General features: G+C 37.3%; 2 protein-coding genes across 2 annotated transcripts in view; both read right to left on the reverse strand.

The window, feature by feature from the left end:
• The window catches only part of LOC124167687 (follicle-stimulating hormone receptor-like), a 573,602-nt gene that overhangs the window by 543,470 nt on the left and 11,009 nt on the right, over window positions 1-19,123 (reverse strand). The window lies entirely within an intron of this gene.
• LOC124167689 lies at window positions 10,290-11,525 on the reverse strand. Its single transcript, XM_046545676.1, has 4 exons — window positions 11,482-11,525; window positions 11,044-11,269; window positions 10,706-10,884; window positions 10,290-10,614 (listed from the first exon to the last, which is right to left on the reverse strand). The coding sequence occupies exons 1-4, from the start codon at window positions 11,482-11,484 to the stop codon at window positions 10,372-10,374; spliced, it is 651 nt and encodes a 216-aa protein (XP_046401632.1). The 5' UTR covers window positions 11,485-11,525; the 3' UTR covers window positions 10,290-10,371.

The following is a 19,123-nucleotide window of genomic DNA, read 5'->3' on the forward strand; positions in this document are numbered from 1 at the left end:
ATAATAAAACGACTCGGAAGTAATAGCAAAACGAAATATTAGTGTGGTAACTGATTCATGCATGAGTTGTAACATGCGAAGAAACGCATCCAGATTGCTGGAATTGAAAATTACAATGAGTTAATAAGCATACATGCAAAGCCTATTTGACCCATTTCGAGTCAGGCTAACTTTGAGCTTAGCCGTCGCACGCATAATGGTCCTTAAATCTATCGTTTCTACAGTCTATTTTCCCAATTTATCCTTGAGATCGATTCTACCACAATAATTACGCTCTCTCTTAATATCTTGGACATCAGGGAAACAGCATTCATCTTGAAATTTCCGTAAATGATTTAATTTAAAATTTTCCCTTCGCTCGGTTAGACTTTCCCATTCTACATTCCTTATTAATTCAGTTGCAATACTGCTTCCCTTAAGGTTTTTTTTAAATTGAATTTTTCAAATTATTTTATTGTTGTTGAATATGCCTATGCATACAAAAAATAAATATTGTAAAAAAGTGAAATGAATCGAAAGAATAATAATAAAAAAATAAATAATCAAAAGGCAAAAAGTTGCAACGGAAAAAAATAATAATATAATTACTTTTGGACCACATATTATGACTGCAAAAATTAGAATCTTCTGTTCAGAATTTTATCAATTTAGTGAGTAAGTTTCTGCTAGCACAAACAACACACTACACTCACAACATAAACATTTGCGCAGCATAAAAATTATTTTAAACTGGCTTTTAGTGGTTCACCAGGACAGCGGAAACGCACCCGCGGCGCGTCATCTGATTTGTGCGACGCCCTCACACTCTCGCAACGGAACCATCGCATGACGGAATTAACTGACAGCAACTGTTCGAAACGGGATCTGCCGAAGCATGCCCCGCTCAGAGTGACCTTAGCGCAGCTCCTTCGCACAACAAGTATTAATAGGAGGTGGTACTGCCCCTTCTCCGGCGGAAGGATCTTCAGGGAAACTAATTCGTTCTATCTCTGCTTGCAATCGAGCGGCAACGGTGGCCTTTCAAGGAGTGGGCCCCCACATTTCTATGTCTCTCAGAGACGCATAACACCATCTCTACCAGAGTTCCCGCACAATTCTCTCCTACACGGCGATGCCCGCTCGAAGAGCCGACGTTTCTGAGCATCGCGGCGGGAATTGGCCTATTGGTGATGTACCATTCTAGCCTTGAACATAAAAATTTACAACAAACATACAATAAAAATCTCCACAAAAAGCCATGCTAAAGAAGACGGGCTCGACTTCGCAAAAATTATATGTGCTCTTAGATTCGGCTAGAATATAGGAGTCGTTAGGGAAAGAGAATAATCAACGGGAATGCAATTGCTAAAAAGGGGTAACACCGCACACCTAAAAAACGCTAAAAGAACAACAAGATAAAAACATACTCAAAAATACAACGGAAACATAAGAAGTAAGGAACAGATGTTAAGTGAGTACGGGTAAGTAATTAAGAACGACTAAAAATTGTCTACGTGATAAATTCTAATATTTATTTCCGTGCTTCATTTAAGATTATCAAAAAACATTCTATAGTTCCAGAAAACGTTATGCCGCACACCAGGTTTTACGTCTATAGCGTTACTTTGAGGACCAGAATACGTCAATGCTAGGACGCGTACCGTGTGAATGTGCAAATCATGTTTAATACATATTAGCATTCCACCAAGTGGGTAACGCCTGAAACCTTCAACTTAACTAAAACCTAATGTCCTTCTCAGTGACTCCACTCTTTCACTGATTACTCCCTTTTGACTTATCATGTGTCGCTTTCATTACTCTTACTTTCTACATAGGAATTTATTTTTATCAACCTAATATAATGGCTTTAGTGCTGTTTTTGGCGTTCAATATTAACGTAATTGGCTATTATATTAACGTAAAAGTGTTTGTTCGCCAAAGTGTTCACCTAAATGGTAAGGTAATTAATTGTTTAGGTGATTTCCATACTATATGTGCTTAGTTCCTGCAACCGTCTAGTGGCCCTTCCAAAAGGGGTACATTTCTTCCATGCATGGTCACGACAGCTAAAATATTTCAATAAATTTAATAAGTAAGGTAAAACCCTACGCTTTTATTCGAGCTTAGTCTTGGCTCAAGGTGCCACATTTAAATTTCACAGAGGAATACTAAATATTCAGAACTGAAAAGGTGAGGTGCAATTGCTTCACATCTGATAGAGGAGTGATATAAATTCATCATCATATGTTTCAGATATCAGTCGTAGTATTGTAATGAGTATTTAAAGAGAAAGAATCTGATTGAAAATGTTAAAATTGGTGCATTCCGCGTCTTTGGTCTTCCAAAAGTGAGTAAGTAATATCTATAAAATTTATGCGAGAGACGCTGAGGCGATGCAGGGTGGTTTATTTTCTTCTTTTTTGTTCGAATAAAACCGTGTTTTTTCTGTTAATTTATTGATTCATTGTGATTTTAATTTATCACTTTTATTTTAACAAAGTGGAACAATATATAATATAAGGCAATCGAAAACCCCTGCTAACGAAAGTGGATTTAGAAAAACCTAAAGCGATGTGGAAATGTGGGAAAAGTAAAATCCCTGCCAGGATTGGTGCATGTAAATTGAGATCCGTATATAGACGTGTTATCCGTTGTGCAGTGACAACCTACTACGATCACGAAGAATTAAATCTTTTAATTTATGCTGCAGCTGATACCAATGTTGATGGTGGCTCATGTTGCCTCTGAGGAACTGAAACTTACGTACATGCATTGTACGAATCTGGTTCTAACCCGCACTGAAAATTCTAACTCCATAGTTAATCGGTAAAAGGGCTACATTTGAATGGCAAGATTTTTTTTCCGGAAGGGCAAACAAGCAGGAAAGAAAGTGCCTTAATAAAAACAAGGGAAAAATATAATGTCCACGTGATATCATAAAGAGCTAGCATAAAGATCTCTCGAGCAATTATACGTAGCATTCTCACTTGCCCAAGGTTACGTTTTGTGACGCAATGCCATCAAACAAGAAATGGTTCCCGATCACTTTCCTTCTCGCCAGTTACATTTCAGGTTGAATTGATTTGTTCACCTGTTACTCCCTCATCCCTCTCCTCCCATTGCTGCCAATCAATATGAAAAGACAACCCTTTGAACGCACTCGCGGCTCAGAAACGCGTGAGAAATCGCAGGTGGCCCACGAAAGGAAATCTGCCCTTGATCTGAAATTGTGAATATTGCACGCAATTGGCTTTGTTAGGGAAGAGCTCTACCGTAGCCTATAAAGCCAACCTTTGAAAGTTAACAATGAGCGTGGGAGCGTTAGCCGTTTGAGGGCGGCTCTCAGTCCTCATGTTCTCCTGCGACGCAAAGGCTTCAGTGGCAAAAACGTTTAATATTTCAGAACTCAAATATGCAAACACTCAATCGCCTTTACTTATTTTGCTCCTACAGCCATAATTCACCAAATTGGTCGATGATCATTTCCTTTTCTTCCACTTACATGGATAAATATACTTTCTCCAATGCCTATTGAAACAGTACCCTTTATTAAATTGCCCAACTTATCATTTTGTCGCGCTAGCTAGGCTTAGAGCGGCTCGTGTAAATTCTCAACCACAACAAAAGTGTATAAACGACGACTATCCACTCCAATGAACTAAATTTAGTGCTATTCCTCGCCACTGCTAATTATTTATTGCAATCTGCATTCATCGCCAATCTGCGGACATTTTTGGAAACCGATTAAAAAACAGCCGAATTGGCAGTATATATCATTGATATGACCACGTAAATAATTTTACAGGAAAAATATTCAGGAGAGTAGCTGTTATTTCGTCTTGAGACGTTTTTGAGCATATGTTGATATCCAGGAGGACACGCATCACATAAACCATGACCTTGCATGAAAAATTCTAATTACCGCCAAATTTATCCGTATTATCAAAAATACCTAAAAAAAAACTTAACATCAATAAAACTTTGTATTTATTGATATAATAAAAATATTGTTGTTTTAGTGATTATCAACATTTTCGTTGACAATTGGTAAACATTTTAAAGCTAAAATCGTGTTTTTCTTTCAAGTATCCTCAATAAGACACTGATTTACGTTATCATGCTGAGTTAAGACTCTGCCAATATGATTTTTAGACGAATTTGCAATTTGAGCATTACGATCCCCACGAAAAAATCGAACATCGAGTTTTTCGTGACCACCCCAATATATCTAGCATCTTTGGAGGGGAATGGAACAATGGAACTTCTTCTGCTCAGCCCCTTGGTATTCATGCACTCTACATACTATGGGGAAGAAAATTATCTGAGTACATTTTGCGCCGCCACTATCGGTCTAAAAGAGAAATTCAATTTCTCGTACGCATGCTTTTGATTCTTGGGCCGAAGTAATGAAGACGCCATTTCAATCACGTCGCGACGAATCGTCGTGAATTTATAAATGTTATGCTCATGTTGGCTGGAATTATCAGAGGAATACTTATGAAAATGTTTGACTCTAAGTAAAGAGATCTGTATTTGTTTCGGAAAAACATAAGAACATTTTTTCGCAGAGTATAAGAAAGACGTAAGAGGTGGGATAGGAGGATAGTGTCGTATGAGGTTTATTAGCAGTGTACGAAGGGTGGCGACGAGTTGAAGAGATCAAGAGAGCCTTAACAAAAGATGCAGACTGAGCGTCCACTGGCATCCTATTCCGAAGGACGGATTGCTTTGGTTGAAGTCCTCCGTGAACTTGGAACCGGAAGCACAGGTTGATATTCCTCCGAAGAGCCTCAACTTCCGTACACTGAATGCCAATCAATGCCACCTAGATGGGACGGCGAAAAAAGTGCACAATCGAACTGATGCGCGTTGATTGTCGAGTGACAGTCCACAATCGAAGGAGAAAGTGCCGATAAACTGTTTTCGACATTGAGTTCACTCACACCTCCTTACATTCGCTCAATCCTCTTTGCAGTGAGCAAGAAACTTATTTTCTCTTCGGAACGGAGGAGTACACAATATTGCTGAGGCAAAGGGATGCAAGTGAATCATTGATAAGGGTAGATATATTAATAAGATGTATTCAGCTATTCACTTGTGCGCCTTAGCAACAGCAATATTGCGTACTCCACTGACCACCATCTTCACTTATTTCCAAAACTATAAAAACTGCGCCTGCACCCAATTCCAGCCTAATATGTTCAACAATTTTCCATTACTAATGGGCAAAAAAATATGAATACAAATTTTAAAAAAGCATCCTAAGTAAATTTCCGCAGATTAGTTCTTATGGCATAATCTTGGCTCATCCAAGGTGCACTCATTCACTGCGTAATGAATGAATTCAATGCGTAATGCATGCGCAAGGCGACCAATCAGGGAGAACCTACACCACTGGGCTGCCTATATAACGGCGGCCAAAACACGGCATAATCACTTCGACCTGAAGACGCCTGCTGGAATGCAGGAGAAACTGTTGTCCCCAGCGCAAAGACGACGCGGTGAATCCCGAAAAATGCAGCCTACATTATATTGGATAACCGTCTGATTTAACAACTTTGTTTAACCTACGGTAATCGACCACTAGTCTTTCGGATCCATCCTTTTTAGGCACTAGAAAAGCTGGCGAACACCAGTTTGAATTGGAAACCTCAATCACTTTCTTATCAAGTAAAGATTGGATGTGCTTCTTCATTAAATTAGCCTTTGGAGGTGACAACGAATAAGGATGGGATCGAATCGGAGTTGAATCTAGCAGTTCAATTTCGTATGTCATAACAGATGTGACCCCCAATTCTTGAGAAATCACATCAGGAAACTTTGCCAATAAACGCTTCAACTTATCACACAACGTAATTTCAGTGGACGACAGAACATGTGATTCGGAGGAGTTACTAACTGGCGCCGATTTAAACGCTTCGCAATTGTCCGTAAAAGAAAAAAGAGAATTCGGGGCAATTTCAAAACTGACGTTCGCCGGACGAATGATCATCTTTGAATTACAAATGAAATCCACACCCAGTAACACGGGAAACGGGATTTTAGCTAGATAAAACACGTAGTTCCAAGAAAACTTGCCTATTTGAACCTTGAGTGAGACAGAGGAATTGATATGAAAAGGCTGCCCCGACACAGTGATTAAATCGACGTCAACATTCTTACGAATAACCTTTCTCCGGCAACATTTCAGAGAAGCAAAGAAATCTTCATCACACAGTGAAACTGAACACCCAGTGTCAATTAAAGCCTGGCATGGCATAGAATGAAGATTAATAGATAATATTGGCAATCGAGTCGAACACTTGTCACGGACACTCATCAAACTCACGGCAGGCTGAGTAAATCGTCGTCTTTTGCGACACTCGTTCACTTTGTGGCCAGGTTTATGACAGTAAGAACAATTAATAGGAAAAGAAACTTCCCTAGGCGCACTGGAAGAGGCAACAGAAGACGGATTCCTAGAGATACGATGGAAAGTGTTGGAATATTCAGCACAGTCCATTAAATGTTTAGAAGCCTGCGTGATAACAGAGTCCAATTCTACAAATGTGTTAGGCTGATTTGAGAACATAATTGCAGATTTTGTTAAAGGATTTAACCCTTGAATAATGAGTCGTACAATGGAAGACTCGGAATACTGCAAACCCAGCACCTGAGTGGCATTACGCACAGAACACACGAAATCGTGGGGCGTTTCGCGAGGGAACTGAAATCTCTTAACTTTCGTAGTGATCAAGCGATCAAACTCTCTGTCACTAACAATTCTAGCCCAAACTTTTTCTGTGATTTGAGACCATGCGAGATTCAAGTTTAACATAGACAACCAAAAATGACGAGAGCTGGCAGGTAGTTTAGATACTACAAGGTACAATAACGTTGACAGAGGAATCAAAGACAAAGAAACGATTTCATTAACTTTTAACATGAAATTAAACCAATTCTCACTGTTTGACACTTCAAATGGCGGAAAATCACTGAGTAATTGTTTGACAACTACTAACCCTTCAGAAACTGGCAATGTCTGAGAAGCAGACATTTCGTGAGAGACGTGAACATCACTGCTTTCCTCGTGCGTTGGGCGAGGTGGAACCACTTCTAAAGAAGATTCCCGTTCATTATTAGAAACTTCACTTCCTACGGACACATTAGCCGTACCCCTAGCCTTACGATCCTCGCCCGTGGTTAAATAAGTTTTATTGTACGGGTTGTCAGTACCTCCAGGCATTTTGAAAAGTGAAGTGACGACAACGAGAAAAAGAGAGAGAAAGAGCGAGAAATAAAACTATCTCTCATTATTGGAAGAATCCAATAGGACAAAAGGGGTGCGAGAATAACTAGCTGCTATCCAAACTATCAAGAACATTACGAAAAAAAATGTCAAATGGCATATGACCACGAGGAAAAGTCGGCAACACTAGTCACGTAATCCCACACGAACCAAAAAGCAACTTAATGGAACATAAAATAACTCACTTTTAAGAGGAGAAACAACCAGAAACTGCAAAAGGTGGAGAAATAGTGGAGAAATGTCACCATTGTCCAGCACTCGGAGACCTCGACGAGAGGACAGGAAATCGAACCACAACTCTGCTACCAAAATGTGACGTTACGTCGTAAAATCTGGTTGATTTTTCACGTAAGTCCAGACAAGGGAAATACTCCAACCGTCGGTCACATGCTGGATCAGGGAAAGACTCCACAAACAAGAAAAACAGCTCACAAGAAAAAGGTAGCAAAAAATAATTTACGAGTTATTACCGTACGATATCTATTCAAAGTAGAGTATTCAAAAAATCAGAAGTATTACAGAAAACAATGATAGTAATTCATGATCCCAGAGGAAACATTACCAGCTAAATACCAGCAGAATAATTGCTCAAAATTTGCCATGTCTCACTAGACATGTGACTCCGAGCAGACCACGATCAGAAAGAGGCTCTCCTATTCAGGAAAAGCCAGGATTTGAGGGGAGGGATTCTTCCAGGGAGTGGAGGGGTAGGCAGGCGAATTCAACTACGGCGCCACTCTGCATAGAACGGCCGCTCCACAAAATCAGCCTTCCCTGGTTTTGAGACAACCGCACAGCACCCAGAATTTTCCCCTCAACTTCTGGGTTGGAGACATCAGAGGAATCAGTTCATTGGAACCAGGGTTGGGCACGAATCACCTAATATTGATTCGAGTCGCGAATCACGAATCATGGAAGAAATTAGATTCGACGCACGAATCACGATTCACGCCTGGAAATTTGATTCAAATCTCGAATCATGAATCATGTGATTTTTCCTTAAAATATGATTCGTGCGGTTCACGAATCACGAATCATATTTTAAGGAAAATCATTGTGCCATTTCAGATTGACAATAACACTAAGTAATGGTCACATTATGAACATTGGTCCCATAATTGGGAACCTATACCAATTTTTTCGCCTGTTAATTAAAACTTGTGCAGATGCAGTGTGAATCAACGGGATATCATAAATTACCAGAATTTCTGTACATCAACATCCTGCAAGCCAAAATAAAGGTGTGTGGTAGGGGGTGAATTCTCACCAAACATGCACTACATATCATGCATGAAAAAGAGTTGGCAATAATGTACTAGTCTAAACCGCACTATTAAAAAAATAAATCTAGCAAAGTAAGAATGCAAAAATATGCCGTTAGTTGGGTTACCTTCACGTCCTTAAACCAACATGGAGCTACCTATGATATACATTGATTCACTCGTATTGGACATATTAACCTCTATTAATATCCCTAATTGTAAGAGGAAAAAAGGAATTAAGAATCATAGGTTGGCGATCAATTCATCTATTTTTTTTATTATTAAAAAAAATTACAAACGTTGCTATCAAGGCATTCAGCATACTGCCTCGGGATATGAAATTAAAAACTTCAAATAATTTTAAAAACATGGCCTGGAAATGGTTGTTTCCATTCTCTTCATAGAAACCATTAATTTTTTAAAAATAATGGACAGAAGATGACAACAATGCCCCCCGGATTGAACAGCTATATAAGCGCAGAAGGGAAGGCCTGCAGTTCATTTCTGCTCAGAGGACGATGGAAGAGTGTTACATTAAGTAACGAGTACATTACGAAAAACATTAGCCACGAATTTTCTCACTCGGCTGGAAACCCAAGAAAAAACAATATCATATAAAAAAAACTTATTAGAGACAGCAATATGGTTGATTGCCTTTCAGAAATATTAACTTCTCAAACACCTTGTCGGACATTTTTGATCTTTCTGGTTTCAAAATAAAGTTACCCCATGAAAATAGTCTCTCCACTGGACCAGAAGAACATATTGGGGTATTGTATTTAATAAAAAGTTTACGAATATTAGGATAGCCCTGAGTAAAACATTTGAAGGTTTTATCTGAATCAGCCATAAAAGAAGCAAACTCTAACTGACTTCGAGATGTCTTGCTTTTACTTGGTGAGGCTAAAACATAAAAATCTGAGTCCTCTTCACTATTACTGTGGATAGATGGTGTGCCATTATTCTTGACTTCTTCCAAACAATTTAGGCACAGGTTAGTAATTCGCTTACTATCAATATCACTCACATTATTTGGCAACCAAAGCATTTTGAACTGAGGGTGGAATGCTGCTGCCAGTATTGCATCATTCACTTCTGGAGATAGATTATAATATTTGCCAAAACGAGTGTTCAGAGCGGTCAACAACTCAGGAATTAAATATAAGGTATAGAGCAGTGGCTTCTCCAGCTGATCCGCAAGTTTCTTGCGTATTGAAAATAATGTGGGTAGAAGTTGTCCATAGAAACAGCTGTTCCCACTTTGAAGCACATCAATGGCTTGTGCAATTGGTCGCAAGCAAGCAATGAATTCTTCCATATAGTCAAATTCTGTATCAGAGAATAATTGCTTCATGTCCAGTTTCCGTAACACATCATTCATTTTTGGCCTCAATTTTACAATTTGAGAAACTGCATCAAACAGTGAATTCCACCGAGTAGGGCAAGGGTATACGAGACTACAATCAAGAATTTCAGTAATAATTTCTGAAGATTTAGGCTTACGTGATGCATTCCAGATATAACTACACTTTGCCATTACAGATTTGTGCAAGCGATTAACCAAAGATGGAGAGTTCTTGAGAATTTTTGTTAAATCTGTTGTTGCAATTAAGGATAATGTATGAGAAAAACACCGCAAATGTTTGGGTAAAAACCTGTCTTCTTCTAGATCTTCACATGCCATATTTATTGAGCCAAAATTCAGATCAATGCAAAGCTCTTCAATGTCGCTATCGTCTTCATGCATGGGTAAATCTGTAAACAATACGACTGATTCAGCAAAGACATTGAATTTTTATGCATAAATTGTACTGTAAGAAATTCGTCAATAATAGTATCATATTATTGTCTTAAGTTATTACCATCGCTGTCTATATTTATTATTTCACTGCAGCCAAACTCTTTGAATGCCTTTACGAAGTTAGACCCATTATCCGTAATCATTGTGGCAACTTTCTCATTGTTTAACCCAAAACTGATGAAAATATTGTGTAGAGTGTCTGCTATATTCTTGTAATCATGTGTACCTTTAAATCGAACACATGATAAAACAGCACTTTCACGAGTCAATGTTTCATCATTTATCTGGAAACATAAATCAGTTAGCATATTTGATCAATGAATAAATAACGCTTAGGCCACAAAAGGCTTTATATAATATTATTTTACAATTTACCCAATGAGCTGTGACACCAAGGAAGCTTCTATGTTTCGTGGACCAAATATCTGCAGTAGAAGTCATAAATTGAATTTCTGTAAATTTGCTTGCCAAATTTTGGTTTACATTTTCAAACATGAGGTTTAATTTTCGACCCATTGTTCTCCTTGACATGATCTGAACCGAAGGATCAATATCTATCAAAGGATAAAATACATCAGCACATAAAGTAAAAACAGAGTGTATTAGAAAAAAGTTGATGTAGGACGTCATTAGAAATGTGAGAAATACCATCACAGAGTTCATCGTATTATCAATAAATTCCCTTAACCACTTGCTGGCCTGAGAAAACTTACGTTGAAACATTCGCATAAAATTTTCATCTTCCACAGTGCGGACAGGCTTCATGCTATGAATAATGTAGTGCATTATATCTTTGTTCAGCATTTCATTATTGATTTTCACTCTCATGCATTTGGAAGAAACAAAGTTAGTAATTTTCTTCTGCTGAATTTCACCAGTCCGTTTGGCATTCTTCTGTGATTTATATTTGTTATAACTTTGTAATGCGTTGTGAACCAACTAAAAAGCAATGATGATGCATTATTTTAATAAATTTGGAATCAATCATACTGTTGTCAATAAAAAGTTGATCATTTTTTCGTACTTTAAGATGCCGAGTAAAATTTGAAGTGCTGCCTACCACTCCTTTAACCACTTTGTTTACAGGCAAGCAAAGCTGACATTGGGCAGAAATATATTTCTCAGATTGACTTACAATTTGGGAAATTTACCATCAAAAATTAAATTCGATGGGGCACGGTAATTGGTACCACCTTCTGCAACGTTATCACTAAGACCATGATTTACCTCACCTGAAATGACACGAATTCTATTATAAAAATCACTTTGTAGTGTTTACGAATTTGAATTAGTGAAATGATTAATAAAAGTAGAGTAAGAATTATAGGTAAGCATAAACTGCAATAACAACTTACTGGTACTGGCCATTTCTCCAGACTGCCTTCTTGACATTTTCTTTGACTTGTGTCTTGCTATTTTCAAATTTCATTTCTATCTTGTCATCTTGTTCAAAACAATTGAAAGTCACATTTGAACGAATTTACAGTGCAAAATATATTTTTGAATTATCCGAGTGGCTGCACTTCTGACTTGTACGTATACAGCAGTGAAATTAATTCGTGATTCGTCAGTGAATCGTGAGCTGCATCACAAATATTCGACTCACGAATCACCTCAACTAGTGAAAAAAGAGTCGACTCACGGTTCACGAATCACGAAAAAAAAATGATCCGAATCACGAATCACAAATCACAGTTTGTGATTCGCGAATCATGATTCGTGATTCATGAAGACGAATCATGCCCATCCCTGATTGGAACACATGGAGGGGAGGGAGATACTGGGGTGAGGTGTTGGAGGGAGAGAGAGTTGTGATAGGACAATGGTAAAACTTCTCACTCCAAGTGCAATACTAAGGCCTTAGCACCGAGTTCCCCTTGCTTGCCAAGGAGTAAGTATTCCTCCGCAGTAGTCCTATATAAGTCTTGGATTGCAGGTAGGCTGGGTTCGGTGCTGGGTTCGGTGCTGGGTTCGGTGCTGGCTTCGGTGCTGGCTTTCGGATGCTGCTTTCCGGAGGCAGCATTTTCCGGAGACAGGATTTTGCGAGACAGGGTTTTGCGAGACAGGGTTTTGCTACAGGCTTTTGCGCGAAAAATCCTTTGCGCGAAAAAACCTTAGCGCGAAAAGTTCTTGGCGGGAGAAGTTCTGCGGATAAGTTCGGAGGAAGTTCGAGGAAGTTCGAAGAATTTCTGGGGGGGAGGGGTACCAGAAATTTTAGGGGGGGGGAACACTAAAAAATGCCACAATTTGATGACGTTCCCTACTGTGAACTCTACTGTGGCTACTGCAAGCCTAGAGCAGCAGTAGCGGCAGTAAGCAGACAGAAGGCGATGTTCACCTGTATTTGGAACACAGCAACCGCTTTGTTTAATAACATATGGTACGCAAGTAAATGAAGTATAACGGACATAATTCATAATATATTCACGTAAACTGAGAAAAAGAACTCCAATTTTCAATTGTAAATATGGATTGGATGTGAAAATGGCAAGTTGTGCGCTAATGAGTGTTTGATTACCTATATGAAATATTTGTTTTGCTAACTTCGTGTGATTTACCGATGGTGTCTTTAATAATGTCTCGTAAATTCCAGTGGTACACAAGAAGAAATTCCTGAAAACTTCCACGCAAGAAACTATTATTAATAAAATTACGTTCTCAATGTATGTATAGGTATCGTGTGTTACATAAATGCATACATAAACTTTGTTGATTTCTTTCATCAATGCAATGCATTGATACATAGACTTTCTTTTTCCACCGTACTGTTTAATGTGTGAGCATAATAATAACATAAGTAATGGCAAAAGCAATTTTAATTACACGTTGGAAATTCGTCTCTCTATACTACATTATTCTACCATATTAACAGTACGTATGTTATCGTGTGCTTAAGCTTCATGATACTGACCTAATTGTTTTGTGCCATTGCATGAAGTACGAATATGTGAAGTGTATTGCGTATAAATTTTCTTCAAACATGAATATTGAGGTACTACATCTAATTCATCCCTGTATCGGTGCCTTGTAAATTGTTCTTGATTATGTTTACGCACTGTTTGAAGGCATTTGTCAACCTGAGATTGAAGTACTTTTAATTTTAAAAGTTTTACATGTCTATCCTCAATTGCAATGGATATTTAAAAAAATATTTATTTAGGCTGCAATCCATCAATTTCGAACTTTCATGCTTACAACGTATATATTCAATTTACTTTGAAAATGCTATTTGCACGATAATTTCCCTATAAACACAGAAAGTATTAAATCTGTATTAAACCCGAATTTTGAAATCCATAAAATCCCAATTATATCAAGAATTAATCTCTTTCAAAGGTGTTGCTATGTTCACTATTTCCCGTGAAATTATCAACAGCAGCTACTGTTGACCGTTCCGAAATCACTGATTTGCTTACAGTGGCAGTACTGTTTTCCGTTCCGTTTTGCAGCAGCAGTAGCAGTACTGCCAGTGAATTACGGAACGCGCCCTAACTCGAATAAAAATTTTTAAATGCAACTTCAATATTATTAATATATTTAGCAAATAAAATTTTAAGAAATAGTGTTAAGAATTTCCGTAATAAAATTGGTAAAAATAAAACAAATAATTTATTTTATAGTTTCGACCGACTTATTATTAGTTGTAGTGTTACCAAATCCTATAAAAATATCCCTAAGAAAAAGATGAATATTTTTGTGAAAGTTTCCTATTTTGTTAATGTTTTATATGTTATCCGGGGCTGAGACAAATTCAAAGAACCTAATATCATTAAAATCGATGCAGCCGTTCTCGAGTAGTAAGTGTTCTAACTAACACGATTTTCGACTTTCGATATATATATAAAATGCCATGAGAGGCCACAACCGAGGTACTTCATATGACTCATACTATTAATATTTAGGCTATTAATACAAACTCTTTCTTTAGAAGGCAAGCAATGAGGTCACCTATAATTAACGTCATCCGAATGGCACAAGTATAATTTTCATGCCAAGTAATATATAATTAGATTTAACACTTAGAACAAAATTATTGCACAAGAACCAATAATTGATTGTATTAAAATCTTTTTGCATTTATGATAAAACATCAGAGAAAGTTATTAACGAATAATATAATGCCGTGCCATCGGTAAAAGAAGTAAGATTTCCATTGACTGTGCCGTTGCAAAATTACGGACATAAATTAAAAATGAAATTGGTCCCAAGATGGAACCTTGAGGCATATCAAATGTGAGGAATGATACCTCTTCACAAGTGCATTCGTTAATTTGTACCGCTTGCAACCTTCTCGACAGGTAGCACTTCAACCAATCGTTTTGGACACCTCTAATTTTAGCCTCTGACAATCTGTAACAATATAGCGTGATTGACCGAAACAAAGGCTTTAGTTATCTATATATCATGAAATCCCCTTACGACCACTCATTCATTCATTCATTCACTCACTCATACAAATGTTTGGGGTGAACGAGACGAGATACGGCAAAAAGTCTAATGAAGACCCCCTCTAAAATTGTCTGAAACCCCAGGAAAAATTATGAAAACACTAAAACAATTATTTATCTGTCTATTCATATAAAATTGAGTATGGGGATTAGTTCAAAAAATGTCCACCAAATTCCAATGGCGGCGCGGCAGTCATACAAACGAACAATCATAGCAACATATTTGTTTATGCAAACAAGAGGAGCTAAATTAGGAAAAAAGATAAAGGAATTAAAACGAAAGGATGATAAAGATAAGGAAGGAAATTAAGAAAGTAACATTTGAAGTGTCTATTTCTTTGCGTCTTCTTTCCGCAAGAACGAACATCTGTTTAAATCAAAGCGCATTCAAATGAAAAGCGGAGAAATATAAGGTACGAAATTAGTTGTTGTTTTTCATATATTACATCGAAAGTGTGGTGGTTATTAATTTCAAAGTTAAGTGCACCGAATGCCAATTTAGAAATATGATTCGTGCTGTTGACTATAGTTCGTATCTTGTTGGCGATACACGATTGTAGTAGAAAGACTTTCAAACAAGTCTTACATAATATAGGTAGGTAAAAATGATTTTATTTTCATTTTTTGTGATGGTGATAACTTTTTATTTTTGTTTACGTTCTTTTTCCCGTTAATGTCCTTTTTAATGTACAATGTTATCCGTGAGCTGCAGGAGTGAATAGGCAGTGAATAATACAATATGTAAGATAGTGCAAATAAAGGTATTTCTTATTCAATTATTTGTCTTGCGAAAATCACGTTTGTAGCGAGCAAACGAGTATCGATATATAAACCACCAGTGTCGTCATTTCTGTTAAAACTCTCACGTAGGTCAGAGCAGAATTGTAGTAGGACATCCTCAATAGATTTATATCTTAAATTTGGAATAATTAAAATAATAATTTTTATATAAAAATATAATGACATAGATTTGAATAATTTTTCAAGATTTATAAAAAATTGGAAGAATGGAGATGGCAATATACTGCTTAGTTTCATTTTGATCTCCATTCTTAAAAATTGGCACAATCAGAGAGCATTTTAATTTATCAGGCAAATTCTCCTATTTCAAGCTTAAATTAATAATATATGTTAAGATGGGATCAACGTTATCGTTAACAACTTTAAAAGTGTTGATTGAAATGTTATCTTAACCCTTGCAGTTATTCCAGTACAATATTTTGATTGCATTCTGGACCTTCTCAGCGGATGTCGGAGAAAAGGACATAGAGAATTGAGAGTAGAAATCAGGAAACAGACTGGCATTATCTTGTGAATTAGCTATATATTCACCTTCGCAATTGGGAGGACTTGATTTTGCAAACAACATTTGTCAACGTTTTCGCACCCATAGTATCGTCACTCCATTGCTTGGCTATTACATTACAATTGACTTCGAAATCGCGCAAAAAATAGTTTTCTTTTTGTTTGCGAATATCTGCATCTAGTCTCTGTTTATAGGATTTGTAATATAGGACCAAATTAACATTACACTATTTCATAATTTTTTACATAAGAAGTTTCTTTCCGAAATACGTTAGCAAGGGCCTTATTATTATCGTTATTGTTATTCATTTTTTGATTTAATATATGACTCTTTTGTAGTTTTAATGTTTGAGTGGAAGTATCTAAATGAGAACTGAGTTGACTTAGAAATGTGTCGTAAGCTAATGAAGCATCGTTTTGACGGTACAACGCAGACCAATGTGAGTCTCAAAGTGGATTATTCAGAGTGTTAAGATCAATTTTAGATGTAGGGGAGGGTGTTGTAGCACGGAACACTTTTCCAACTTTCTTTATATAAAGCAGTATGCATATATTTACTAAAGATCCAGTCTAATAGAAGCAATTCAATCAACAGGATTACCTCACCTAAGTTTTAAGTTTTAGACTTGCACCATTATAATAATGGATCTAATTAAAACTTCTACCAGTGTTTGCAATTGTTCCTAGAAACAGTCGGATTCAAAAGTGTTGAAACGCCACTTTCGCCGCTGTTTGGAAATTGAGTTTCGGTATTTTCTCTTTGACCAGTAGCAGGGAAATTTTAATAGAAATATTCCCGCCTCCCGCGATATTTTTTTTAGAACATCATCAAAGGGATAAGTATGAGGGATATGTGCATCGTTGATAACATGTAAATTGTGCAGCTAATGTTGGATAATAAATCCTCCTCCAGAACTTCAATTTACTTTCTCTCGTAAATTGTCCGATCCGTTGAACTATATTTTCTTACAATTAACGCTGAAGTTTTTCGATGAAAGATAGCGAACATAACATACATATAAAATATTCGCAGCAATATCACTACAAATAATTCCACTGCGTCTTAAAATTCAGTTTGATACAGTGACCCTAGAAGACTGATTCGTTCCCTTGAATTACTTAGTAGAGCTCGTGCCTAATACGCTATTATAATCAGTGAGTGGGTTGGCCTAGTGGTAAAGATAGGATTTTTTACGGAAGCAATCGGTACAAATTAGGTGGTTCGAACCTCTCTGAATTAGTTTTTTACAGATACATAGTATGGCAGAAATATATTTTTCTTACCCACGATAACGCATATTAGCCACTGCTGTCGTTATAAAATTTAGAATGGCGAAAATTCATTTCTCTATTCCGTGGATATCGTTGTTCGTTTATATCGAAGTATCAATACACGAATAATATGGAAAATATTTTAGCCAGCTAATCAGCTCCATCATGTCCTTTTTCGTACTACCCGAATGTTCTATCGTTTTCGATTATATGTAGCCACTCACGAGATCCACTTAACTTATGGGGCCGGGTCAGTGAAAACTTGGTAAGTGGGCACACGAAGCAAGCTGCACCATTTGCCTTCATACCACCAAGAGATCACGAGGACGGACGCGGACGCGACTGAGCCACAGAAGCTGGAGTCAAACTCCAGGAGCAAATGTCCGATCGGCATTAAGATTAGCGGATGGAATGCACTAAGGTAATTCACGTGCCTGCAGACGTTGAGCCCACGGAAAGTTTTCTTTCGGGCTCTGTGGGGAGGTTTTTTCCCTTATTTAGCTTGAAACGCGAAAGTACGTCAAGAGGTACGACTCAATGCGATGGATTTTTATGATAACAACTAATTACTGGTTATCATAAAATCCTTCTTTAAATTTATTTTTTCCCTGAAAGGAGAAAAAACTATTATCTAATTTCCCTCCATTTTAAGCCTGGTCTTTCATCAGGCAGTTTATTTCCTACACACCGAAAGCTTAAAAATGTTCCTCAGTGATGATGTAAGTAGGATGAGCATAAACTCTTTGCATACCATTAATGGTAGAATGTTTACCGTCCTTTGTAACTGAAGGGATGTTGAATACTTGGTGAGAGTCAATCTCGGCTGCATATGTGCAGATGTCTCTGTGATCGCACCTAAAACGATGTGAAACCTAGTGAGGAGTACTATAGGTAATTTAAAGGTTATCATCTACATTTACATTGTTTTTTATTCAAAGTACTCAAATAGAGGCACGGCACAACTATTCATGGATAGACGCTCCACAGTTCCGAAAGTCTTTTTTCGAAGCCCCTCCTATCAATTTTTTTTAAGTTTGCATTGAAGCATACAAATACGCTCGCATAAAAATTGAGTTGTGTATTTTTTAAAGTTTTAAACTTGTTATGATGTTATCGTGATGAAAAGTGTCCACGAAGTTACGCCAGAGTATGTTGATTTCGTGATTTCTTTTAATTGTTTCCGTTTTTTATAATCTGATTGTGAGTGAAATATTTGGCAGAATTTCGCACTCAAAACGTTCGACCAGAGTTTGCTCGTGATTATATTCATAACTGCGAATGCCTGCATTGTTTCCACGCTGGTGGGTGGGGTGGAAGTGGACGAGAGGAAAACCTCCCTCGCGAACAAACTGCTCTTCAGACGGTTGAAAACTGGCGACCACTGGCAAAAAACACAACCATTTCAGAATATAAACGGCAAAGTGAAAGCAACAGAATGCGAAGTTTCTTTTTGGCACTATGAAAACACTTCCTATCACTAGAAACCGCATTTGTTTGTAACATCGATAATATTAAATAAATAGTTGTCACATAGTTATTTACTACGATAACCTTGCTAAAAACAAACCTCAATAAATAAGACCTCGATAGGACACCCATTTAGGCTTAAGAGGATGTTTTTAATGCCCAACATGCCGTATTTAAAAAGTGCACGGATAAAGTATGCTTTCAAATCTTAAAAACTCTAATTTTTTGCGCACAAATTTCCGGATGGGGGAGGCTTGCAGGTTGACGTAGGCCGGAGCAGACTGACCTGCAGTACTTCCTA

The sequence above is a fragment of the Ischnura elegans genome, chromosome 11 (genome assembly GCF_921293095.1).
Source record: "Ischnura elegans chromosome 11, ioIscEleg1.1, whole genome shotgun sequence".
NCBI classification, from domain to species: domain Eukaryota; kingdom Metazoa; phylum Arthropoda; class Insecta; order Odonata; family Coenagrionidae; genus Ischnura; species Ischnura elegans.